This window comes from Pristis pectinata, chromosome 7 (genome assembly GCF_009764475.1).
Source record: "Pristis pectinata isolate sPriPec2 chromosome 7, sPriPec2.1.pri, whole genome shotgun sequence".
Lineage (NCBI taxonomy): Eukaryota > Metazoa > Chordata > Chondrichthyes > Rhinopristiformes > Pristidae > Pristis > Pristis pectinata.
The window spans coordinates 92,693,810-92,721,111 of NC_067411.1; the positions used below are offsets into that span (position 1 = coordinate 92,693,810).

The 27,302-nt window shown below is 39.8% G+C and overlaps 2 protein-coding genes across 2 annotated transcripts in view; one reads left to right on the forward strand and one right to left on the reverse strand.

Moving 5' to 3' along the window:
* Positions 1-8,278, forward strand: part of LOC127572708 (protein limb expression 1 homolog) — a 34,712-nt gene extending 26,434 nt beyond the window's left edge. The window contains exons 3-6 of the mRNA XM_052020235.1: positions 184-324; positions 3,715-3,810; positions 6,904-6,981; positions 7,845-8,278. Of these exons, the coding sequence (XP_051876195.1) occupies positions 184-324; positions 3,715-3,810; positions 6,904-6,981; positions 7,845-8,165 (636 nt within the window). The 3' untranslated portion in view covers positions 8,166-8,278. The remainder of the gene's footprint in view (positions 1-183; positions 325-3,714; positions 3,811-6,903; positions 6,982-7,844) is intronic.
* A 2,368-nt stretch (positions 8,279-10,646) lies between these two features.
* On the reverse strand, positions 10,647-27,302 carry LOC127572930 (2'-5'-oligoadenylate synthase 1-like). Its single transcript, XM_052020657.1, has 7 exons — positions 27,110-27,302; positions 23,978-24,168; positions 21,794-21,954; positions 18,921-19,045; positions 17,158-17,347; positions 14,492-14,701; positions 10,647-10,803 (listed from the first exon to the last, which is right to left on the reverse strand). Exons 1-7 carry the CDS (start codon positions 27,300-27,302, stop codon positions 10,647-10,649), a joined length of 1,227 nt encoding a protein of 408 aa, XP_051876617.1.

A 27,302-nucleotide genomic window follows, 5' to 3' on the forward strand; every position in this document is an offset into this window, starting at 1 on the left:
TTCCGTCCTACTCTTACATATTATTCAAAAATCATTTCTGGATCCTCAGTGGCAGAGGAAGGAGGGATATGATACATATGATACTACACCTAAGTATGTATTAGCTACTTGGCTACTTTCTGTTCCCCAGCATATACACCATTCTGTGAGTTCTGTTAACTTTATTACTCTTGCTCTGTTTAGTACTGTTTAACCAAAGCTGATGCCAGACGGGATGCAGCCAGAGTAGCCCTGGTGAACTCTGTCTTCAATGAACAGCCATCTCGTATAATCACAGTGGAATTTATCAGAAATAGCATGGAGGAAGCAGTTGCCTCAGTCTGTGTAAGTACCTATAAGATACATTGGTTTGATTTGTCTTTAATTAGCAATGTTGATTTACAAAACAGACGCCTCATGAGGCAGCTACGCATCAGGGTGCCTAAAATTCTTCACTGTTCCTCTCACTCTGTGGCCAAAACATTGCTAGAGACATGGCCCAGATTTTGCAGTTATAATGACAACGAGATTGGTATCATTAAACTGTGTAATTGGCAACAATTTTGAGATTTTCCTTCATCTGTGCTTTAATATGGAAATCCCGAAGTTTCCTTCAGTGATCTCCTGCTCCTTCACCGAGTGTGCTGCTTTGCAACATAATCAAGAAAAATCAGTAAATTGACAAAAATATCAGATGTTTATTTACAAAGTAGTGCAGTGCATTTGTGTGCAGTTATGTAAATAAGTCACATGGTTAGAGGACACATTAATATCATCATATTTACAATATCTCCACTCAGCCAACCTATATTTACGATGGATATGGATTAAGCTCCTGCAGGCTGTACAAGAGTCCACCTCCAGGATTTAATAAATGATGGCAGGCTAGAATTTCATATTCCATGACAATCAATCTTTATTTCAGTTGAGAAATTATAATAACTTATGATTATGTCTGATGTTTTAATCTCTGAAAGCACCATTCTTTATGTTATAAGCTTAGTCCTATGTAAATCACATGTGTCTCAGTGGTCAGTCTGCCAATGATCCAGTGATGTACAAGTTCTTGTGATTAACCACACCATCCCCTCCCTACTGCAGTCTCTATCACATTGACAATCCACCGACGTCTTCTGGTGACTTATTAGGTCACCCGTGCTTGACATCAGTAACTTAGTATCTGGAGATCCCTTTCTTTTAAGGCCAAACTCTGCTGTCCATAATCAGCTGTCCTCACAGCTTTCTCATTGTTCTCCACTCTCATTAACATCACGTTTCAGGTAAAGTTCACAGTATCTGTCTTAGCCACAGGCTGCAAATCGTGCTTATCAAGTCTCTGGACCAGCTCACGTAGAGCTGTGTTATCTGTGTCAGCCTCACATTTGCTTTAGTATGATTCAATAGATCACAGACTTACAATAAAGTTGCACTGCATGTTATAAAATGCACTCTGTGACTTTGCATATGTTTCTGCATGTAATGCATCTCCTCACTCTTCTTCCCCTCACCACCTTTGATTGTACCATCTTCATCCTGCTTGTTTGTTGTAACTCCATTAATTAACCAGTCTACTATCATTAAAAAATGTTTTTTTCTGTTTAACCGGCAAAGATTTTGGTGGGGAAAAAAAATTTGGGTTTATCCACTTTTTGAATGGGTTTCACTCCAGCAATGATCTGTGTACAGGCTGTTGAGAATGAATTCAGACTTGTTGAAGTTTATAGGTCTTGTGGACGCCTGGATAACATGAGTTCAGAGAAGATAGAGGTAAATGGACTTCAGCAAGTACCTATCTACACCTCCAACATTCCCTTCAATTCATGGCTTGCTTTTAAAAGTTCATTACGGGGTCTTTGGTTCCTCAATCCATGCCCACTTTAGGATACATTACGACAGTTCTTGCTACACAATATTCTGAAAATATTGCACCTTGCTGCATAAGGAGTAAGTGAGTTTTTAATGGTGCATCAAGTTATAGTTACTGCTTAATCCAATTCCCTGGCCCTAAAAAGCTAATATTATAACATATCTTTATTAGTCACATATACATTGAAACACACAGTGAAATGCATCTTTGTAGTGTCCTGGGGGCAGCCCGCAAGTGTCGCCACGCTTCCGGTGCCAACATATCATGCCCACAACTTCTTAACCCGTACATCTTTGGAATGTGAGAGGAAACCAGAGCACCCGGAGGAATGTGTTGTATTGTTCTATGGTTCTATTTAGATAGTCTTAGGAGTGGTTTGAAGGTCAACACAACATGATGGGCCAAAGGGCCTGTATTGTGCTGTATTGTTCTATGGTTCTATGGTTCAATGAAACCTATGCAGACACGGGGAGAACGTACAAACTCCTTACAGACAGTGGCTGGAATTGAACCCGGGTCACTAGAGCTGTAATAGCGTTACACTATCTGCTACACTACATGCCTGCTATGTATTACCTATGTATTTTCATCAGGTAAACATTTCAAATGTTGCAGAAGTATTTTTTAGGCTTGCTTGTAATAATTCAACTTCTACTTCAAACCCTTTGTGTGAATGCCTATTTGGCACTCTGTAAAGTACTTAAATGTTACCTAAATCTTGATTTCACAACCCACCCACCTCTCCCTTTTGGTTTGTTTGCTATGAGAATTCTTCAGTATGGTTGGCTGCTCAGAATCACAGCTGCTGAATGCCAGGGATTGCTTTTGAATTGAAGTTTGACACCAAACAATGTTGGAAAAGGGAAAGTCCATTCTATAGATATTGCTAGATCTTTGTGGGCAACATTCTTCAAGGTCAGCACTGAGTACGATCTCTTCACAAAATCTCAGCCAATGACTCCATCTACATCCAACAAATTTATGGTGCCAGAGCAGGAGCAAGTCAGAGGAAATTCCCACAAAGGGGCTATTTCAGGGAAACACTAAGCATTGAACTGGATATGTCTGACTTATGACATGTCTCTCTCTTTCTTTCAGTGGGATGAACCCCTGGGTGTTTGGGCCATAGTGATGCCGCAAAATCGGTAGTGTAGCGGTTAGCATAATGCTATTACAGCGCCAGCGACCCAGGTTCAATTCCAGCCACTGCCTGTAAGGAGTTTGTACGTTCTCCCTGTGTCTGCGTGGGTTTCCTCTGTGTGCTCCGGTTTCCTCCCACATTCCAAAGACGTGCGGGTTAGGAAGTTGCGGGCATGCTATGTTGGCGCTGGAAGCAAAGCAACACTTGCAGGCTGCTCCCAGAACACTCTACGCAAAAGATGCATTTCACTGTGTGTTTCGATGAACATGTGACTAATAAAGAAAAGTTATCTTATCTTATGAATCAGCAGCTGTTTAATTTTTTCTGTAGGAATGAAAAAAATAAGCTGATGATATTAAAGATTAAACACCAAAATGATATTTTCATGATGTTCAACGTTAACCATAATGTGACCCAGAAAATGAACACATACCATAATCCATCCTCATCGCTAATGGAAAATAGACACAGTGCATTAAGCCTCACTTATAACTAAAATGAATTGTAAATTCAACCCAATTATCCTACCACATTTTTCAGACAATTTCTGTCTCAAGCTGCACACTAAAATTCTTTTACTTCTTTCATTCAGAGGTATTCATTGTTCTTTACTTGAGAAATATTTCTCCCCTTGGAAATCCAGGTTGCTTGAATACCTTTTTAATAGATTGATGGGGTGAAAATCAAAAACAATCTTACAAGACTTTTTTAATCTCATTTTTACAAGGGCAGTACCAATGATGTTATGGATCCAAGCACAAGCATTGGGGCTTACTACCACATGCTGGAGGCAAATAAAGGGAAAACAATGTTGGAATTTCAGGTAACTTGATCATTATCATTCCATGCCATTAACTTTTTCTAAACTTTTGCCACCAGGAATACTTCTTGCAGAGCATAAAGTCTAGAAAGTAGGAGCAGAGACTCATTTTGCTCCTTTTCATTACTCTGAGGCAGCATCCCTGCCTGGAAGGATGGTCCGTATGCAATCTAAGTGCACCCTCATTATAAGGATACAAATAAGGTGAAAAGATGGATTCCTAGCTTCCCATGTCTGTTTCCTGCAAATGTGACAAAGGGATTGCTATTGTTAAGTAAGCAACTTTCTTAGACCAGTAGGTCCTGTGCTTATCTGTAAAGTTGTTAACCTGGTCATTTTTCTTTCTGTCGCCATTTAATGTTTTATTGGTCCATACTAATTTACTCAGGTGGCATCACACACTCACCATTTGAAGGATTGTACTATAAAATAGAATCACACTTCTTTCGAGCATAACCTGTCAATACACCCACCTATTATGTCAGCAAGAATTATGCTGTACAGAGACGGTACAATGACTCCAAAGTGATTGTATCAGGCAATAGATTTCACTAAATCACCTATTTTGAAATGTAGCTCTTCTGCATTCAAATTCTGACGAACTGCTGATTTGTCAAATCAATGAGAAAGAACTCAGTGGCATATTTTAAAATGCAGGAGATTATGGCAACATAAGAAGGATGTGATTAAGGTGATAATGGTTTTGGATATACTATTCAGGCTGAAAGTAAGTATGGGAACTTAAAGTTAAATGCGAGAGATGTTTTCCCTTGTCTCTGCAGCAACATCTGTTACTGTTGCTACACAATGACACAGCAGCTTGTAACCTCTGCAGGCATCTGACACCGGAAACTGCGCGGATTTTCAGTGCACCAGTTTCAGTGCACCAAAATGGAGGAAAACCACCCTATGATACTTACAGGGAAATTTTATCAATTCATTACATTTTAGTATTAATTTTTTAATGATTGTGCAACCCAAAATCAATTTTAGCTGGAATAAATCAAGTTTCAGAGAGGAATTGCCCCTAATGCAAAATTGACCAGGCATTTCCGAATGTCATTTGCATTAGTGCATCTGATGACTTCCAGTGTCAGACATATACGTAATGATGTTCCTTTCAACATAAAACAAATGTTGTTGAAGGGTCACGGGAAATCAAGGGAGGCAGCATGCTGAGTTCTTTTTGTCATAATGAAAACGACCACTCTAACAATATCGGGATATCTGTTAAGGCAGCTCCAGAGCTGACTGCAAATTACTGGAAGACCTCTTGGTGTCCTTAGATTCTGCTCAAATCAGCAGGCAATGTTTTTTTTGTCAGACTTTACTTCTGTGCAACTCTTTCAATGGGTAACATCATGGTCATATTTCTTGCAGCACTTTATTACTGGAAGCTTCAGATTAGGCAGTGAGAGGATTGGGATCATAGGGCAGGAAGTGCAGAAATACCCATGTGAAAAATCCCAATTCCTACAAGTCTTCAGAGACACAAGTTCACATCTGGACCTCTTCAATAAGCAAAGTGTTGGCAGTCTTGAATTTTCAAAGGCTTTAACAACTGAGGTCGGTGATATTCTTTGGGATGACCTTCAGCCACACTCTCATGCCTAGTCTGTGGTCACTTTGTAAGTCAAAGTGACGTTACTTCTTAGCAGTCTGGTCTCTGGATCATTCTGGATGGTGGCCAATGATCTTCGCCATACACCTCAGGTTGCCACTGAACACAGCATTAGATAGATCAGGGAGGAAAGATGATGCATTCATAGATTTTAGCAGATACACAGTACCATTTTTGTCTTATATTCATGTTTGGGATCTGGCCATTGCTGACAAGGCTAGCATTTATTGGCAGCTCATCCCCAACCCTAATTGCCCTTGAGAAGGTGGTGATGAGTTGCCTTTTTGAACTACCACAGGCCTCTGGTGAAGATACTCCCACAATGTTGGGCAGGGAGTCCCAGGATTTAGAGTCAGCAACCAGGAAGAACCTGTGACCATATTGTCCAAGTCAGGATGGTGTGCCCTAGGGTGATGCCTATGCTGCTCTGCCATTGCCCTTCTTGGTGGCATAGTTCATATATTTGGGAGATATTGTCAACATAGCCTGGGCAAGTAACTGCTGTGCATTTTGTGGATGGTACGCATTGGTGTGCAACAGTCAGTTTCTTTGCAAATTAAAAAAAGCTTTCAAGACAGGCTTATCAATGTCCTTGTGGCGAAAAAAAGGTTTAATTTTTGGAGCCATTGTGAGGAACTATTTGCAGAAGGTTGCAGCAATGGCTATTTCAATATGGAAAATTTTATGAGTGGGGTAATCTTTCAGTGCAAAGTTTTTCAAACCGGTGCAAAAAATTCTAATAACTTGATTTAACCTGAACTTGATTTTTCCCATTATTTTGCACCGGTTTGGGTAATTTCAAGTAAAATATGCTGAATAAATCAGTGCATTCTAACCAAAACAATTGTCCTATATTGAAAAACACGATGATCGCCTGCTTTTCTCCACGGATGCTGCCTGGCCTGCTGAGTTCCTCCAGCATCATCGTGTTTTTCATCTAGATTCCAGCATCTGCAGTCCTTTATTTCTCTAACTGCCCTATATTCCTCTATTTGAAAACACTTGCTTCTCCTTTTTATAAACCCACAACTTCCTGTAGTATCAAAATAAATAACCTGTGTTACAGAAGTCTATACTTGATTACATCTATTCTGCTGATGTCTCAGAATAGATGGCAGGTTATTTTCCCTGGAAGGAGAGTTTAGATTAAAGGGTCATTGTCTCAGGGTAAGAGACCAGGGACATACTTTCAAGAGACAAGCTTATAAAAAAAACTGAATGAAACACTTGATTTCTTCAATCATAAGATAGTGAATCTTTGGAATTCCCTGCTTCAGAGGTCAGAATGTGCTCAGTTTTAGTGCTGAGGTAGATAGGTTTTTGGACACTGAAGTAATCAAGGGATAGACAGGGAAAGTGATGCAAAAAATTAGCCTTAATATGACTGAATATTGGAGCAGGCTCAAGGGTCTGCATGGCTCACTCATGCTCCTTTTGCTTATGATCATGTGTAAAGGATGCTCACTCTCTTGCAGGAATTGATGACAGTCTTTCAACTGTTACACTGGAATGGAAGCTTGAAAATTCTGAGAGAAAGGAAGTGTTCCCGTCAGGTAATGTTTTGGATATCAAGGCAGGCACAAAGAAATGAATAGCAGATGATTTTTACTGAAGAATTAAAACAAAAATTTGAATCACAAAAACTAACCTGCAAGGGCTGGAGATGCTCCTTACTTTAAATCAACATTTCTTTGCCTCTGATTTATCACTAGTCTGGTGCCCGTTCTTTGCTTACTTGCTGAAACCATTGCTCCATTGTGTTGATCTTTGATCCAGCCCCGCATCTTTTCCTTGTTTCATCAATGGACAGGGTGTATCCATATCTCACTTTTACATCCAACAAAGACTAGCATTGACTTGTCATGGGTCCAACCTTCATCTAGATACTGCCTTTAAGCATGCCCATTGCCATATTCAGTGTCTATCTATACACTATGCAGTACAAAAGACATATGTTGCATTGAAATTCATCCCCAGTTGTACAGCTCACTATAAATTTATGCCGGCACATTGTACTCTGCCTCCAATATTAATTCCAATGGAATAAATTCCAGAACCGAAGTACAAAGCATTGATGCAACTACTTTGGACATTTATTGGCGAGAATATCCAGGCAAATGAATTTCAACAACAGCAGGGTCACTAGTAAAGCATGATTTATGTGTTCTTTACTACAAACACACTCAATACATTGAAAGGAAATGTAAAAACGTGAAAAATATGAGCAGCATAGAATCACTACTTTATAAACGTGTGGTGTGTAACATGGTCGTTATAATCTTCATTTATATTATAATCAATTAAAAAGGTAACATATCAAAACATTCCTAGTATCTTTTAAACTATAGGTGACATAATCCACATTATATTGTGAATGAACTAGCCATTTTAAAGGGTATTCTTTTCTTTTCTGCAGGATGTAATTTCCTATTACTCCAAACAACCTTTGGATGATTGTTTGAGAAGTCAGATGGCACTAGATTGGATCTTGAAGGAAAAGAAGACACCAGGAATTATTTCTCAGGAGCTCCATTCTGCACTCAAAGACCTCGAGAGAGCCAGGGAAACCGGCCGTGAGTTGAGGTTCCATAAAGAAAGGAAAGAAATCCTGGTGCTGTCTCTCAGTCAGATTGGGTCAGAATCCAACAGTGGTCAAATGTGTGAACAGTCTGTATGTGACCCTACTTTGTTAGGTTTGTGCAACCAAACGCAATTTATGCATTACAGGAATTTATAACCACGATTAAGATATTATGTGTTTTTTGTTCATTGAAACACATCTTAACATGATTATCATGACAAAAGTTAGCTGTTGCCACTCTGATGAGTCATGGCAGTAATACGTACAGGACAGCGTAATCATTAATGCAGGAGTAGTCTGCACATAGAAATTGACTGAGGTTTGATATTCAACATTACATACTTATCCTACTAATTGTTCATGCTAAAATGTTAATATTATTAATGCTATGTTAATTGTGTTGTAAGTGAATCTTGTATAAACCCAAATCAACCATTTTCAGAACAAAATGCAAGTTTCATAGATTAGCAAAAATGTACTTTGCATTCAGAATTACAAAGAAATTACAATGTGGAAACAGACCATTTTAGCTTAGCCACAGTGTGAGCATTAGACACAGTCCATGTACCCACTAGTTCCCCATGTCTCTATTTTCTTTTCCTCAACCACAATATATTGCTAAATAGTTACATGAACCAGGAATAGTCTTGGGGTCATCTTCCACTCCTCACTATAACTTTGGCTAAACTTCAGCAGGGACAGAGTTTCTGCCGAGGTAGTAGAACAGCTGAAGCCCCAAAGGAACTTCACTTCCCCAACCACTACTCTCTTCCTTCATCACAAACCCTAGGTTATATTTTCCAATCCCCAGAATCACTGAAAATGGTCTGATTGTAACAATTATTTCCTATCACTTCATACCTGACCCACTGTTGTTTAGGTCAGAGAACTTGGGCATGGGTTAGCAAAGTCACCAGGACAGGAGTACCTCTAGAGTTTAACCAACTAAGATCACACAAAAGAAATTAATAAGCACTGCTCTACATGTAGCTTGGACCATCATACCCACAAGATTATCAAGTGGAAAGAATCTAGACCTACTCTGAAAGGTTTATTTTTCTAGGTTTCCATAGTGAGACATAATTGCTGGTCACTCATTAACAGAGCACAGGAGAATTGCAGAAATCCCTGGTTCAGATATTTCTGTATCTGCTGGTTTGCTCAACTGCCCTCCTCTCCATTTTGATGTCTCTGTTCTCAGCAAGTAATATTCCCTAACCTTGACTAACCCCTGTTCATTCTGTTCCACTGTTTCTGTGATTTGGGACACCAATGGCCATGCTTTGTAATTCTCTGCCTAAATTCTTCCATTTTTCTCCTGCTTTATGACACATTTCTTTGTTATCTTTTGTCATCCCCTTTTTTGACAACAACTACTCTAGATTACACTTATGGAAAGCATCGCAGAACAATTTTTCTATGGTAAAGGCTCTGTGCAACATTAGTGTTGCAGAAGCTTGAGCAGGTCATGTTGATGGAGAAACAAATGAATTAAAGTGGGGGAAAGGAAGAATACTAAAGTTTGTAAAGGGTGAGGGGATAGAAGAGTGTAGACTGAATTGGGGATGGAGTGGAAGAGCAGTGCCAAATAGAACTGAGGAAAAGCAAGTGTAAAGGATAAAAAAGACCACAGTTGCTGGAAGCTGGAGCAAAACAACAAACCGCTGGAGGAACTCAGCAGGTCAAGCAACACCTATGGAGGGGACGGAAATGTCGATGCTTCAGGTTGAGACCCTGCTTTAGACCCCTGCATCTGGAGGAGGGGATTGTACAATTTGAAGAAAGAGTAGATTTTTGTGAAAAGGTGGAGTTTAACAGGGAGTGAAATGGCTTGAGGGGTGGAGAAGGGGAATTAGATTAGCGTGAAAGTGTTTTTATACCACCAGGGAAGTAATGTCCAAATTGGTTATTTAACATTCAAAATGCCAACTTGTTTAATATTAGAAATCTGTATGGTGCTTAACGTTAAGCCTGAAGGCTTAGTTTTAATACAAAATCTCAATTTTTCCATGGCAATAATTCTGTGCCTTAAATACTTGCATTACATCCTTCAAGCTTCATTTAATTGCATCTTGTCCAATGCAAATACAGGAATGTAATGCTTAAGGTACGAAGTTCAAAAATTACTTTTTGCTTTATACACTCACAGATTTATAATCAGGGACATTCTTTGGTCTTCAGCTGTTTTGACATAGTATTTGGCTTACCTACTAGGTCAACCTACAAGACATTGATCCAAACTTCTATCTTAGAAGGCAGGAGCTCAAGTCCCTTCATCTTACTTGTGGATGAATGTTGCCTCATCTGCTCTCCCAGCTGAATATAAAAGATCCAATGGCATTATTTTTAAAGAGTTGCAAGACGCTATCCCCAGTGTCCTGGCCAATATTTATTCTTCAGTGAACATCATAAAAATGGATTATCTCATCAATATTATATTGCTGTTTGTGAGATCTTGTCCTGGGTAAATTAACTGCTGTCTTCCTTGCAATAGTGGTTTAACTGCGAAAATACTTCATTGGTTGTAGAATCTGGGGCTATGAAGGCTTCTATACAAGTGCAAGTTTTAAATTATTTCTTTCCTTCCTTATGTGCTCTCTCTGCAGTTACATATATTGCTAGATGACAAAAATAAAATCACCAATTATTAGTGAAGAGCCATGGAGCCTTAGCTTGCACTCCACTGAGAAGTGGCTTCAGTAGACTTTGACGAGCCACATGAGTCACTTCATCCCACGCATTGCTATTTTCACACACGTTGAATGTAGGGTTAACTGGATCCAAAATAAAAGGTCTGGAATTGAAACAAACAATATCATAATTTTATCTTATTTGAGAATTTCCAATGTTCTTAATTAAACATTCTTGACAAATATGGCAGAACCTTCTTAGGTCAGGGAAGGATTCTTAATTTGCAAACTAGTGTAAGCATCTAAGCCAACAGGGGCACAAAGCCTTTAAGAGCAAGGAACACTGGAAACTGTTGTTTGGACTGGTAAGCTATTGATCATTACCCTCCCCTGCAGGCAACATTGAACTACTTGATCCCATTTGATGGATATGGTTAGAACTAGTAGTCACATGCACCCACTATGCTACACATCCACCAGAAGATATTCAGTTCATTTTGCTTTGCAATGCAGTGGTCACTTCTACTCATACTCTCTTGGTTAGACATGTCTGCAATAATTAGGTTGCTGTGGATGAAGTCCGGCAGATTACAGTTCCACGTTGGTTCTTCCATTACCCGATGCAGGACTAGTCTAAGACCTTTCATAGCTCAGGCAATAATGGCCTCATATGGGCATGACTTTCCATGCAGAACTTATTCGGCACTTTTCTCTCCATACTTTCTCCAGGTGGTGTTCAATAATTTAGGTGGGAGGACCATGACATATTGTGATCAGGCACAGGTTTCTTTGTTTGATCTGTTTGCATGAAGTTTCTGGTAAATACCACGGATTATCAGATCCCATCCAATTGCTTTCTACTGACTTCCATCTCTGACAAGGCAGAGCAGGTCCACAAAAAGTAATGTAGGATTATGCAGTATTGGCTTGTTGTTTGAATACTCCATCAGACAGCACTCTTAACACGATGGCATTAGTCCTTAATTCTCACCCAGGGTAACTTTGCAGAGCTGACTGAGCTGAATTTTTATCCTAACGTAATGTCTAGCTTATGGGTAATATTCTTCTTTTCCAAAAGCAAAATACTCCATGTTGGAAATCTGGAAATGTCCTTATTGTCCTTTCAATACAAAGTTTTTATTTATAGACATGAACTTTTCAAGAATAAACATAGTGTGGACTAGTCACATCTGAGCACGTTGCAGTCAAATTAAGATGACAGATTCTTTCACAAAGAGGCACTGGTGGACCTTTGTGGTGTTTACACAATTTGACTATAAGATACTGGAGCAGAATTAGGCCATCTGGCCCATCAAGTCTGCTCTGCCATTCGATCATGGTTGATTTATTTTTCCCTTTAACCCCTTTCTCCTGTGTTCTTCCCGTAACCTTTGATGTCCTTACTAATCAAGAACCTATCAACCTTCACTTTAAATATACCCAATGACTTGGCCTCCACAGCCGTCTGTGGCAATGAATTCCACAGATTCGCCACCCTCTGGCTAAAGAAATTCCTCCTCATCTCTGTTCTAAAGGGACATCCTTCTATTCTGAGGCTGTGCCCTCTGGTCCTAGACTCTCCCACTACTGGAAACATCCTCTCCACATCCAGCCTATCCAAGACTTTCAATATTTGGTAAGTTTCAATGAGATCCCCCCTCATTCTTCTAAACTCCAGCGAGTACAGGCCTAGAGCCATTAAACGCTCCTTGTATGTTAACCCCTTCATTCCCAGGATCATTGCTGTAAACCTCCTCTGGACCCTTTCCAATGTCAGCACATCCTTCCTGAGATAATGGGGCCCCAAAACTGCTCTCAATACTCCAAATGTGGTCTGACCAAATGGCTTATAAAACCTCAGCATTGCATCATTGCTTTTATATTCTAGTCCTCTCAAAATGAGGACAGCTTTCACGTTTAACTTCTTGGTGCTTGGTCACCAATTAATGAAGTTATTGACCCCCCTCTGATGTAAGGTCCTAGATCTGAAATATTAACCCTTTCCACAGCTGCCTGACCTGCTGAACAGTTCCAACATTTTCCATTTTTTATTTTGGACTTCCAGCATCTATAGTTCTTTGATTTTCTTTCACAGGATTGCAGGGATATGTTCAAATAAATATTCTAATAAGGTATATCTTTAATTTTTTTTGGCATCCAGGTATAAATGCTCTTTGTCATTTTAATGACGTTCTGTCCCCATCTATGGCATTTTAGTTGTTTATGTACTTGGACGGCTTCTCTTTGGATCCTCACTGCATTTCACTCTTCACCATTTTGACAAAACACTGAGGTATGCTATTTCAGTTCAAAGCAGATAATTTAACATTTGACCGTTGAAAGTCATTTGGCACAGTTCTGACCATTCACTCAAACTATTAGCATCTCTTTGTAATGCAAGGTTTCATGTACACCACATATAATGCCAGCTATCTGTGCTATCAGTATTCCTGGATCCGTGGCTTTTGGTCTCATGACTTAGGCATTTATAAAAATGATTCCAACACAGATCCTTTTGGGAGTTCATGTCAGCTTGAACACCAGTCCATCATCCACTGACCCTGTCTGCTTTCACCCTGTCACTTTCCAAACCAGGAAAACAACTGCCTTCACTTTAATAATCTTTAATGTTAGCTAACAATCACTTATGGAGAACATTATCAAAAACTTCTGTAAGTCGATATATATGTAAAACTGACATAGATCTGGTGTTATGCTATCAGAGACACCCCCTCTCCCCACCCTTCCTGTAGCTTAACAAGTTTCTTTTCTCTCCTTCCTTGTTCTAACGAAGGGCCTTTGGCCTCCACTCTGTTTCTCTTCCCACAGATGTGGTCTGACCTGCTCAGTATTTCCATTATTTTGTGTTTTTATTTTATCCAATAGAAAATTGGAAAGGGTGTTGGAAAGGGTGCAGAGGAGATTTACCAGGATGCTGCCTGGTTTAGAGAGTATGCATTATGAGGGATGCACTAAGGGAGCTAAGGCTTTACTCTTTGGAGATAAGGAGGATGAGAGGAGACATGATAGAGGTGTACAAAATATTAAGAGGAATAGATAGAGTGGACAGCCAGCGCCTCTTTCTCAGGGCACCAATGCTCAATACAAGAGGACATGGCTTTAAAGTAATGGTGGGAAATTATCAGAGGAAGGTTTTTTACCCAGAGAGCGGTTGGGGCATGGAATGCGCTGCCTGGGGCGGTGGTGGAGGCAGGTACATTGGTCAAATTCAAGAGGTTACTAGATAGACATATGGAAGAATTTAAAATAGAGAGATATGTGGGAGGAAGGGGTTAGATAGTCTTAGGCAAGGTTTAAAGGTCGGCAAAACATTGTGGGCTGAAGAGCCTGTAGCTCTTTAGTAGTTTGCTCAAGTGGCTATTCTTCATGACACACTATCAATTTTGGTGGATATTTGATTTGAAGAATTTTACAGGCAAACACAATCTATTTTCACTCAATACTCATATACTGTACATAGACTTTCCAGCAACAGTCACTAGGTAGTCTCAATGAGAATACTTACTGATACACTGTTCTCTAATCTGGGGAGCAAAGTTAAAGTTAATGCTCTGACACTGAGCAGGTTTCAAATTTCCAACTTTCTGGTCTGCGAGTCCATATTAGACAGTGTCTTCAGCGTCTGGTTCGACTTCTTAATTTAAAGGCTGAGAGAAGTATAACACTACAGCAGGGTGTACCACTTACACTAATTGTATCTGTACATATTTGCTAATATATATTTTAAAGGAATCCCTGATTTGGATTCTTTGCCCTAAATGAGATCAGTACCCAGTTTATATCAGCGTAAATTTATACTTTGATTTCATTAATTTATTCTTAGTTACTTACCTGGTTTGTTTCTGAAGAACTTCCTTCACAATAGACAAGTTTTTGTCATAGTGATCACACCAGATGATGAAAATATCTCTGCAATTCACTAGGAATTTGAGTACTGCTCGGAGACCTTGAACTAAACTAAAAAATATGGGCTTTCCTGCCAACTGCCAAACATAGATGGTAATAAGCTCCATGGCATAAGAAGAAGGCAGCCTCCGAAATCTATGAAAAGATATTAAACTTACTTGGTAAATTCAGAACAGGAAAACATATTTGTTAATGCCCTAAATGGGCATAACTCCATTTAATACATTAGTCTATTAAATCTATATAGTTATCATGAGCATAATCCAATTAACCATGGTTTAACTGGTAGAATTTGCACAATAACCTTGATAAGTCACTTTTAACAACTTTAACATTGCAAGTTTTCCTAACCTGTGTTAAGTGTGGCTACAAAGGACAATGTCGTCAAAGTCTCTATTTGTTTCTCCTTTGTGATGAACTTTTAGGATATTGGTGTCAACTGGAATAGGATGGAGCCAGCATACCCAGGATGGAGCCAGCATATCTCCATCAACAGTCTGAACTCAGTCTCTGTACAATAACTTTCAGAGTGTCACAAGTTTCTGCCCTTTATCTCATTTACATGCCATCTAATGAATACACAATCAACATTTACGGTGCCGCCGGTTTCAATTTGTATGCTGCTAATATCCAACCCTGGTTCTCCAGCATCACCTCTGATCTCACTCCCTTTGCCCTGTGTGGTCTGACATCATATTGAGAGCATCACCACTCAGCAACAGCATACATGCATTTCCCCAGGAGCTGTGTGTGTGTGTGTGTGTGTGTGTGTGTGTGTGTGTGTGTGTGTGTGTGTGTGTGTGTGTGTCTCTCTCTCTCTCTCTCTTTGAGCTGACAGGCATCAATGCATATGGGCACTTAGGCACATATATTAATATCCATGCAGAAGAGCATCTTGGACCAACTTGCCAGTAGATCAGGACCTTACTCTGTGAAGTGCACGTGATAGCTAGCGTGCAATGGTGCAGTGATCCCTGACCTCCAGGATGCTTCTGAATTATGGACCAACCTCAGCAGGCTCCTCAAAGCACTGGAGAGATACTATCACCACTCTCTCTGCAAAATCCTCCAAATCCAGGATAAGTGATTCAGTGTTCTCCCCCCACCCCACCCCAATATCCCCAGCACTGAGGTCCTAATTATATTGTTGGCTCTGATGAGCAGGCCATGTCCTCTACATGCCTGATACCAGACTCAATGACAAATTGATAGACAGGAGAAATGATTTAAGGACGTCCTCAAAACTTCCTTGAAAATTGGCTTCTGGGAATCCTGGCCCATGACTGCTTAACATGGAGAAGTTTATGGGATGGCGTTCAGAAGCCCTGCGCAAGTGGCACGAGTGCACCACCTCTGAATCTTCCCTTCCACACCTCACCCTCCATCTTGTCAACAGCTCCTGTGCCACCAGTGGCAAACTCTGGCAGTCCAGCCTTAGCCTCACCCAAGGACCATTGGGACTGGAGTGGAAGCAAGTAATCCTCCACCACAAGGGAGTGAGAAACCTGAATTAACCATAACTTTCTCTAGCTATATATTAAGAAAATAAAAATCAAGTTGGATTCACACCGCATGGAGACATGCCAGTCCACCACATCCACACTGCATTAATCCCACCTTCCAGCACTTGGTGTGCAGTCTTCTATGCCGTGGCGATGCAATTGCTGATCTGGAGACTTCTTAAATGCTGTCAGTGCCTCTACTTCCACTACTCTCTCAGGCTGTGCATTCCACATACTCATTCGCTGGATGAAAAGTCCGCCTCAGATCCCCAAACAGACCTTATCCAACTCATGTCAAAAATAATCTATTGGCACTTTTGCTCATGACTTTTATTTTCACCTACAAACCACACGGCCTTGTTTGGCTCAACTCCAAATTGTGATGCAAACCGCAACACTGCCCATCAGTCCTGTTGCATCCCTCCATGACTTAAACTCTTATCATCATTAAGCTCAAAACTTGGCTGTAAATAGCTTCGTGACCTTCTCTCTTTAAAAGTTCCAATTGGAATAAGATTATGCTGCCTGTATCTTGGCCTGTTCTAGGTCATGTTGACCCATCAACCATCTTCCTTGCCTCTCAGTTTTTGAATTCAGTCCTTGTTCTCATTTAGAAACCTTTCTGCAGTTTTGCTTCATCCTAACGCCATCTGCCCTACATCCAGTTTCTTCCCTGCTGTTATAGAGTCATAGAGCCACACAGCACGGATACAGGCCCTTCGGCCCAACTAGTCCATGCTGACCACGTTGTTCACCCTGCTAGTCCCAACTTTCTACGTTCGCTCCATATCCCTCCAAGCCCCAGCCCTCCATGTATCTATCCAAATGCTTCTTAAATGATACTATTGTACCTGCCTCAACCACTTCCTCTGGCAGTTTGTTCCATGTACTCATCACTCTGCGTGAAAAAGTTGCCCCTCAGGCCCCTTTTATATCTTTCCCCTCTCACCCTAAACCAAGCAGGTGAAAGCAGCTTGACCTCCATTCACATCATAATTACTAATTATTATAACTTATAAACCACAGCTTACTAGGTTTAAAAATTAAGTTAACAAAAGAAATTTAAAAAAGTGCAAAATATGTGCAAACCTATTAGCCTCTGTGGGTTTAGCGACTGAAGTCTTAAACCAATGTTTAACCAGACGAATCAGATCCTTCACACCTAAAGTAGATGCCTTTACAAAATCCACTTGGTATTTCAGCAGAGAGATTGAATAAAGCTGAATTTTTACATCATCCCCACAATTGTATAGTTGTCGATATAAGTTCCTTTTAGCATCTATACAATAAAAGTAGTAAAAATAAAATTGAGCAATTTATGAAAAGTGAACAAACAGAAAGGTGACAACTGCAGCTACAATGTAACATTTACGATTTGCATCTTGAAAAGCTGCACAATAAATTGTTTTAAATGCAGAGACAACAGAACAGCTATTACAGAGACAGGAGACAAATAAACTGTTAATCTATTTTGGGGATCCTGGCTAAGAGTATCAAAGGATCTTTCACATCCACCTCAATAAAAGGTGGATGTCTGCAATTTGATTATGCCCTCAAATATATCCTTCTAACAATGTAAAATGTCAATTATTAATGTATCAAAGTGCTTGTCTACATTATCTGCTCAAATCTGGAAAGGAATTTGAATTTCTGATGGGAATACCAGAGTTTCATCCTGCATCTAAGAGCTTAAACAAAATTTAATAGGCAAAATAATTATGAAAAGCAGTGGTGCACTGTAACACACCATTTATTTTTTAAAAGCGTGAAGGATTAGAGCCTTTGGGAGAATTGAAGCATGTAAGGGGTGAACCCAAGAGTAGTTTAATCTCAGGGTTTAGATATTTTAAAACAAGGACCACTCAGGTCACAGGAGGCACCCACTGCAACCTAGTTACCATACACACCATTGACAATGACAATCCAATGTTAGGTTTTAAGACACATTCTGACACCAAGGGAAAGTGGTGTGGGGAAAAAATTCCCTCCATACATGCTGCCTGACCTGCTGTGTTCCTCCAGCACTTTTTGTGTGTTGCTCCAGATTCCAGCATCTGCAGAATCTCTTGCGTCTCTGTCCCAAATAATTCACTTGCCATTTGTACTATTTTTTACTTCTGTTACTCTCATTGAGCAGAATGAGTGCAAGTGAATGGTGGTTTCTCTAAGAATGACCATTATGTCTTCATTTTAAGGCATTCATTAAGTAAGAAGGTCAAAACATGCTATCACTAACCAGTTTTCCATAATACAACATGAATACTAGTCCATTCTTGCATCACAATCAAAAATGAGGCTGATCAAAAACTATGAACAAAGGGATTATTTTTTCTCTATTAGCAAAGGTTGGAACATCTATGACTCTTTGGCTGTTTTGAATTCCTGACATCTAAAACTTACACAGAATCCTATCACACACTGGCAATTCTGGGAAGAAAATGAAACTTCCTATCCTGACAAGTAATGCAGTTCTGTCTTCCTGAATTGATATTGAATTCCTCCATTTAATGACTGTAAGATAAGGCAAATACATGGAAGTTCAGGATGGGTTCTTTTAAGTGTATTTTTATTAATTTATTTCAATGAGTAAAATATTTTCCAATGGTAGTTGATTCTAAGGGCTTCGTTTGAAGGATGTGGTACAGTATTTCTTAAAATGATTATTCTTAGTTTGTTAAATACATTTTTTAAGATGCACTTCCTTTAATATGGGATTTGTACAGATGGGTGCCCACTTGTCACCATGGACATGATGGGCCTAATGGTCTGCTTCCATGTTTCTAATAATGATTCCTGCAATAAAATGCATTATATACTCATATCAAAATTAAACAGCAAAAAAAAATGCCAACCTTGGGATGCAATAGGTCCTAATAAATCATAGCAAAGCATGACATCAAAGTGGTGAATGTGTAGATCTTTGAAACACTTGAATTGAAATCGAAGGGAAAGTGAAGCCTTCCTTTCTATCAATATCCTGAAAGTAAAAAGACTTTGAATCACATATACTGTATGCATCTCACCACTTAAGATGTTGTTGTGCCTTACTCTTTTCCGCAATGTATTTAAGGAATGCAGTCAGCATTAACACCATTTCTTTTGGCCAAAGGTTCCAGGGTTTTCCAGTTCTGATGAAGGGTCATCAACTTGAAAGATTAACTTGTTCCTCTCTCCACAGATGCTACCTGACCTGATGACTGTCACAACATTTTCTGTTTATATTTCAGATTTCCAGCACCAGCAGCAATTTTTTTTGTCTTTTCAATTGCCTGATGGAAGTAGGCTGGAAAATGAGGAAGTATTTATTATTCAGTGGACATTCCTTTGACTAAGAATCTCAGCATCTAACGTGGAGAACATCAACGGTAAACAAAACCATTAGGGATCAAGTCTCAGAAAGCAATGCAGATGGTGGCTTCTTTGGAGATATAATACTGACCACGTTGCTATAATGGCTGGTTGCCCCACAGGGGAGTTAAATGTGAATGTTGGCAAATCTCTAGCAATTTGTGGGAGCGGGTTTCCGAGGAACCTAATGGTTCTTTCACCTTTTGGCATTGAACCTACGCCTGGTGGGATGAAACCTTATGTCATCTGAACCTTCTGACTATTTGGAGTTCAAATGCAGACAACCATTTCAACAGCAAATGAAAAGTCAAAAAAAAAATTGCAGATGCTGGAAATCTGAATTAAAACCAATTCAGCAGGTCATGCAACATCTATGGAAGGAGGAACAGTTTCATTTTCAGGTCAAAGACCTTTCAACAGAGTTTGGATGAAGAGTCTTCAACCTGGAAATATTAACTATTTCCCTTTCTGCTGATGCTACCTGATCTGATGAGTATTGCTAGCAGTTTCTGTTTTCATTTCAGCAATCTGTTTGGCACCACTGGAAGTTTAGAAATCACAGAAGTACCAATCAATCAAGTGGCTTTCACACACCTAGGGTCAAGCTTCTTAAGTCTTGGTTCAAATGCAACCATCCAGATGAGTGCTGCATGTTCTGCTAGACTCCTGACTTAATTCTTATGGATACTGGAGAGGTTTTATGAGATCACCAAGGGAGTTATTTATTGCAGAGTACACAGCCTTGGGTTCAACACAGGCGCTCCTGAAGGCTGTGTGCTTAGTCCCCTGCTCTACTCTATAGCTGTGGCTAAGCACAGCTCCTATGCCATGTACAAATTTGCTGATGACACCACTGTTGTTGGACAAATCACAGGTGGTGATGAGCCAGCTTACCAGAGCGAGATAGGACACTTGGTTGAGTGGTGCTACAACAACAACCTCTCAGTCAACGTCAGTAAAACTAAAGAGCTGATTGTTGACTTCAGGAAGGGGGAGGAGGATGAATATGCACCAGTCTACATTGATGGATCGGCAGTGGAGAGGGTCAGCAACTTTGAATTCCTGGGTGTTAACAAATTGGATGGCCTGCCCTAGGTCCTGCACATAGATGCAGTCACAAGGGAGGCACACCAGCGACTTTACTTTCTTAGGAGGTTAAGGAGGTTTGGCTTGTCACCGAACACTCTATAAAAACTTCTACAGATGTATTGTTGAAAGTATCCTGACTGGTTGCATCACGGTCTGGCACGGCAAGTCAAATGCCCAGGAACACAAGAAGCTGCAGAAAGCGATGGATTCTGCCCAATACATCATGGGCACATCCCTCACAACCATTCGTAGTATCTACACAAGGCGCTGCCTCAAGAAGGCAACATTTATCATCAAAAGCTCCCCATCATCCGGGTCATGTCAGCTTCTCGCAGTTACCATCAGGCAGGAGGTACAGAAGCCTGAAGTCCCACACCACTAGGTTCAAGAACAGTTACATCCCTTCAGTCATTCAGTTCATGAACCAACCTGCACAATGCTAATCACCAGAGCTTAGCAACGCTATGACCACCTTGCACTAAAATGGACTTTTTTTGTTCTAAATGTGGTCTTTCTTGTAAAATTTGTGTACAATTTATGTTTTTCTTGTGACTGCCGCAAGCTTTTCATTGCATCTGTGCATATGTGTGCTTGTGCATATGACAATAAACTCGACTTTGACTTTCTTGTAACCTTGTTGTTGGTGTTAACCTTCAGATCAAAGTGACTTTTGGGATGTCGATTATTTAGGATTCAATGATAATGGTGGTATTGAAGGTTAAAGTGAGGTTGCTGGGGTTCCTTTCATTTGTAACTAGCCATAGAGCATGAACAACATCTGTCTGTCATTTTCCAGATTCTACTGCAGACCTGCATGGGCTGCTTCCCTTTCGAAGAAACTGTGAAATGATATGAGCACGACAGTCATTAAAGAGCAATTCATTCTGGAAGTTGACACTAAAATCATCGATGCTTCAGCTATTAATAATTGTGCTAAGCACTCTCCCTGCTGTGATATGAAAGGGCTGTGAGGACTGGTTTCCAATAATCACAACCATTTTTTTCATCAGGTTTAACTTTAGAGACTCATGAGATCTGACCTTTGATTAACCCGTTTCACTAGTGCTTCTTGGATCCAATCTCAATTGAATACTGGCTGAATAATGACAAGGGCTAAGGAAAACATCCTACCCAGCACAAACGTATAGCATAATACAAATCTACATTTAGGCCGTATAGCATAATACAAATCTACAAAGGGGACAGAAATGGTTGGCATTTCTCATTATTTACTTCAAACTTGCAGCAGCAAGTCTTTTGCTTCCTAAAAATAGTTCCTTTATCTCACCTATTCGTCATCACAGATATCTTCAAATTATTCTCCAGCCCACATAGCATGGAAGATATTTTCTCTTTGCAGTCATCGATGCTCAAAAATGAAGAACTAAATATCACAACGTCAATATCAGACCAACTCCTGGTGTCAGTCCCTTTGAAGTAAGAGCCACCCTGTGAAGAATTATGTCACCAATTACAATACAGAACAGTAAGATTTACATTTGTGTGTTGAATTTCATAACCTGAACTCACAAAGCACTTAATAAGCAATGAAAATGTAATCACTGTCAAAGTATAGGAAACATGGTGACCAATTTGCACATGCAAACTTGCACAATCAACAACAAACTAAATAACTTGTTCATCTATTTTAAGTGATGGTTAGGGGTTAATGACTGCCATAACAAACAAGAACCCTCTTACTCTCCTTCAAATGATGGAGAGCATCTTTATACATCTACCCAACAGGAACTCTATTTAATGTCTCATTTGAAAGGCACATCTCTGAAGAACAAGACTCCATCATCAATACATCGATTTTGAAGCCTAGAGTATATGTTCAACTCTGGAGTAGGGTTTAAACCAAAAATCTTCTGACTCATATTATCCATTCCCATTTAAAAGTTTCCTTTAAATATTGCACAATTAGCTTTCCTGGCTTCTTTCATAAATCCCATATATTATAGAGCTTTATAAAATTTTCATGAATTTAGACAGCAGTTGTAAATAAAGGGAGCACTTAAATTGTTTCTGGCATTGACATCTCACTATGGATTAGATGTAGCTCAAAGCAATTTAGTCTGAAGTTACATACTTCTATAGACTGATTATATGGCCCATTAGTTAACTGGAGACTTATGGACCTTTTCTGACTGTAGCAAGTTTTTGGTACAGTTTCACTTCCAAGCATAGCTATCTGGCAAGAATGCTGCAGTACTGCAGTAATATGACCAAGTTGCACATCATGCAGATGGGCCCGAATTAGATAAAACTGTGGTAGATGTCCTAATTTTTACTTGTGTCAACTGAATAAGGAACATTAAGCTTACAACTTTAACTCTTAAGTCCCTTATGTATGAGAGTCATACAGCACATTAACAGGCCCTTTGGCCCAACTGGTCCATGCTGACCAAGATGCTCATCCAAACTAGTCCCATTTGCCTGCATTTGGCCCATATCCTTCCAAACCTTTCCTATCCATGCACTTGTCCATCTGCCTTTTAAAAGTTGTTATTGTACCTGCCTCAACCAGTTCCTCTGGCAGTTTATTCCATTCATGCGCCACCTGTGTAAAAAGAAAAGTTACCCCTCAAGTTCCTACTAAATCTTTCTCCTCTCACATTAAACCTATGCCCTCTAGTTCTTGATTTCCCAACCCTGGGAAAAATACTGAGTGCATTCCCCCTATCTATATTTTATATTTTATACACCTCTGTAAGATCTCTCTCTTTATACACCTCCCTCAGTCTCTTACACTCCAAGGAAGAAAGTCCTGGCCTGTCCACTCTTTCTCTATAACTCAGTCCCTTGATTCCTAGCAACTCCTTGTAAACCTTTTCTGCACTCTTTCCAGTTCAATAACATTTTTCCTGTAGCAGGGTGACCAAAACTGAACACAATACTCCAAGTACTCCACAATGCGTTTGGCTTAAATCTTTTACCAGACTTCACTAGACTGGTGTAAGGAAGACCCCAGCAAATCGCTGGCTTCTGCTTCCTGCTCCCTAAACTTACCGAGTTGAGTGAACTGGTTTCTGTTTTCTGACTGCCTGACTAGGGGGCCAAACGATGATGCTTTCCACGTTACAAATTTCACCTGACAAACCCTTTTTCCATGGTGATATTGTAATGCCAGCTAAGAAGGTTTAAGTCATGGATCAAATTAATTTCAATTTGTCATTTGTTCTGAACAGGAACATATCAGAAATTCTGGATGGTGAGCAGAAACTGTGGTCATATTTTTAGCTTTTTCTATCCAAAAACACTTTGTCCTCAACTGTAGTCAAAAACTGGCTTTGATTTTTTGGAAAGGCCATTTCTACAAGCTGCTTGACAGGTTACAGAAGGCAAAGCAACCACTGTAGCCCTAACCTGTGATGCAGGAGTATGAGAAATGCTCAATGGTTTAGCAAAGTAGCTTTCCCAGGATTGAGCAGTAACTCTTCAATAACACATTTGAAGATCATCCTACTACCTTGATGAGTCGAGTCACTGATATGGGACAGCATTTTTGAATTAAGTCAATGAGGTTTTCTACTTCCTCTGCACAAGCCACTCTCAAAAGTCCCATTTGTGGTCGAAGGTTTGTTTCCATGAATTTCTGTAAGAGCTGTGGACTTCTTTGATCCAGTATAGTGTCTGGGGAGAATGCTGTTGACATTCTTGCTGCAAAAATATAATCAAAAATCCTTTTTTTTTGAAGAACTTGGATCATTTAAAAAAATCTATATAACAATGACATACACAGCTACTTAAAATAGAAAACAAAATGTTGTATTGCTGGATTACTAACTTTAATAAAATAGAAAGTGGTCAGTTTGGATCAAGAAGCAAGTTCTATGTCTGAATCTTTACCTTAATAAGCAAACTCTAATCCCTATAAATATTCAAACATGCTGCTAATATATGTTATGCCTGATATAGAATGCACTGTGCTCCATTTAATATTATTCAATCTCAAAATTACATGAAAATACTAAACTAAAACATCTTACAGAAACTAACTTATTCAGGTGTTACAGATTAGGTTGCTATTTGGTGACTGTCCCTTTAAAATATAGTACAGTAGTGTGTGTGTGGTGTCATCACGACAGCAAGAAGATAACGTACTGACATTTGTTCAGTGAGTCAGTGAGAAAAGAGAGAGAGGGAGAGAGAGATACTGACTGCTGGTCTCTGTGTCGATGGATGAAAAACAATAACTGTGTCTGTCACTACAATCCACGTATGGATTTTTGGAGCAATCCAGTGGATTCCACTTTGTCGTTAACCTGTAGAGGGAAACAGGTATTTCTGTGGACGGCCACGTCTCAAATGCCTTTTGGAGTGGCAGATACTTCGGAACAAGGCAATGGAGATCATCAGTGATTGGGGTGTGGTATGGGTTCCATTGTGGAACATTTGGATTTCATAATTTCTCTCTATATTCTCTCTACATTTTCTCTTCAGTCAACGGTGGTTTTGCAAAAGCCTTTGCTCATGTTTCACCTTATGACTTGCTGCTGAACTTTGAGAATTATTCCTGGACTTGGAGTTTGGGAATTTGCCACACACACACTTCAAGTTTAGTTTTGGGAATTATATCTGATATCTAACATTTTTAACTTTTCTTCTTATTATTTGTTATTATTAAAATAGTTTCTAACACTTATACATGATTTGGTGTGTTTCTTTTGTTGCTGGTACATAACACAGATACTTAAAATCGGCAGCTGTAAATGGACTGACATTTGTCATTGGACAGGCTCGATTTAGAGGAAATTCAAAAATATTTTACTCATCTGTTTTAAGCTTCATGTTTGGATTAATAATAAAACAGAAATGAATAGTTAGTTGTTTTCCTCATTGGAACAGCCTGTTCAGATAATTTATGATGAGATTAACTTAGAGTTTCATTACCTTGAAAACATCAGAAAATTAGGGGGAACAGTTTAGTTGATAGTTTCAAGTTGGGAAGTCTGAAACCATCAACTTCACTTATAAATCAATGTGGCAAGTTAAAAGGGTTTATTTATAATCTTTGTGCCCGGATTGATGCTTGCTAAGGAATGGATCCCATAAAAATGGACAAAGAGAAATTGCATCATGCAGGAAGTGTTCTAGCAAGATGGTGTATGAGGGAACAAGATCACTTTCACTTGGGTTACATAAGGCATCATGCACAAAATCATTATAAGTTTAGGAATCTCACATAAAGCACAAATGTAATTACATGATGTCCTACTGCAGCTGGAGCTCTTGCAAGTAGCAATTGTCAACTGCAACAGGAAGTAGTGAGGTGTATTCCAGTAACTGAATGGTAAGAGTGCTGTGACAGAGACCGAGTACATAAACCACGTCTTCCTTTAAGGTACCTCTATTAGTCACACATACATTGAAACACACAGTGAAATGCATCTTTGTGTAGAGTGTTCTGGGGCAGCCCACAAGTGTTGCCACACTTCCGGTGCCAACAATGCATGCCCACAACTTCCTAACCCGTACGTCTTTGGAATGTGGGGGGAAACCGGAGCATCCAGAGGAAACCCATGCAGTCACGGGGAGAACGTACAAACTCCTTACAGACAGTGGCCGGAATTGAACCCGGGTCACTGGTGCTGTAATAGCGTTATGCTAACCGCTACAGTACTGTGCTTGCCCTCAACTGGACATTGTGATAACATTGAGACTTTTTCCCCAGGGTGAAAATGGCTCAAATGAGGGGACATAACTTAAGGTGACTGGAGGAAGGTATGGGAGGGATGTAAGATGCAAGTATTTTTTTTACACACAGAAAATGGTGGGTGCGTGGAATGCACTGCCAGCAGAAGTGGTGGAGGCAGATACATTAGGGACATTTAAGGGACTCTTAGATAGCCACATGAGTGATAGAAAAATGGAGGGCTATGTGGGAGGGAAGGGTTAGCTAGATCTTAGAGCAGGATAAAATGTCAGCACAATATCGTGGGACGAAGGGCTTGTACCGTGCTGTAATGTTCTATGTTCTATTTGTAGACAACCAGAGAAAGCACCCTACACCCTACCAAAGAAGGCCCTGCTTCCAAATCTGGTCCTTTTGGTGTGTTAAAGACGACTGCAGGGGCAATTCCCCATCAAGAGTTTGGGCAAGAACAGTGCTTTAAAGGAAGCTTGAGTGAGCTTTTTCTTTGCTTTTATTGGTCAAGTTTCTGTCAGACAGCTCAGTCAATACCAATTTCAACAGTCCCCATCTTTCTCTAAATGTTCTTGGACTATGGTTTAAAAGTTGTGTGAAGGAGCCAACTAATAGTGACAGTGTAGCATCTCCAGCAGAGGTTGACTCCCAATTGTTTATTTTCTCACAAGGGAAACCCAGCCTTTTTGTTTGATACAAAATGGAGCTGGATGGTAACCAACATCACATTCAGAGGAAAACTGTCACAGGGCTTTCTATGACTGAGAGTTTGAGGCTACAGCTACTTAGAAGCCATAAACCCATCCCAAAACAGTTGATAATCACAGAGCAAGAATTAATACTCTCAAAGGTGATAATGTTTGGTATTAGTTCACCTACCCAAAAAGGTTCCCTTCTTGTTAACCTAGAACACAATAAATATCTTTGAGCAAGAGCATTTTAAGGATGGTTTACCTCTTTGGCTGGCTGTAAAATGATGCTCTTGCCTCTCATGCTGCTCCCTGCTGTGGATGGTTCCAAAACTCCTGCCACACATCCGGCAAGACACACTCTTTCCTGACGCCACAAACTTGTCCTCTCGTTTTTGGGGCTCATCCCAGTATAGATGCTCACTTGACAAATTACATGCATCTTTGCAATGTACCAT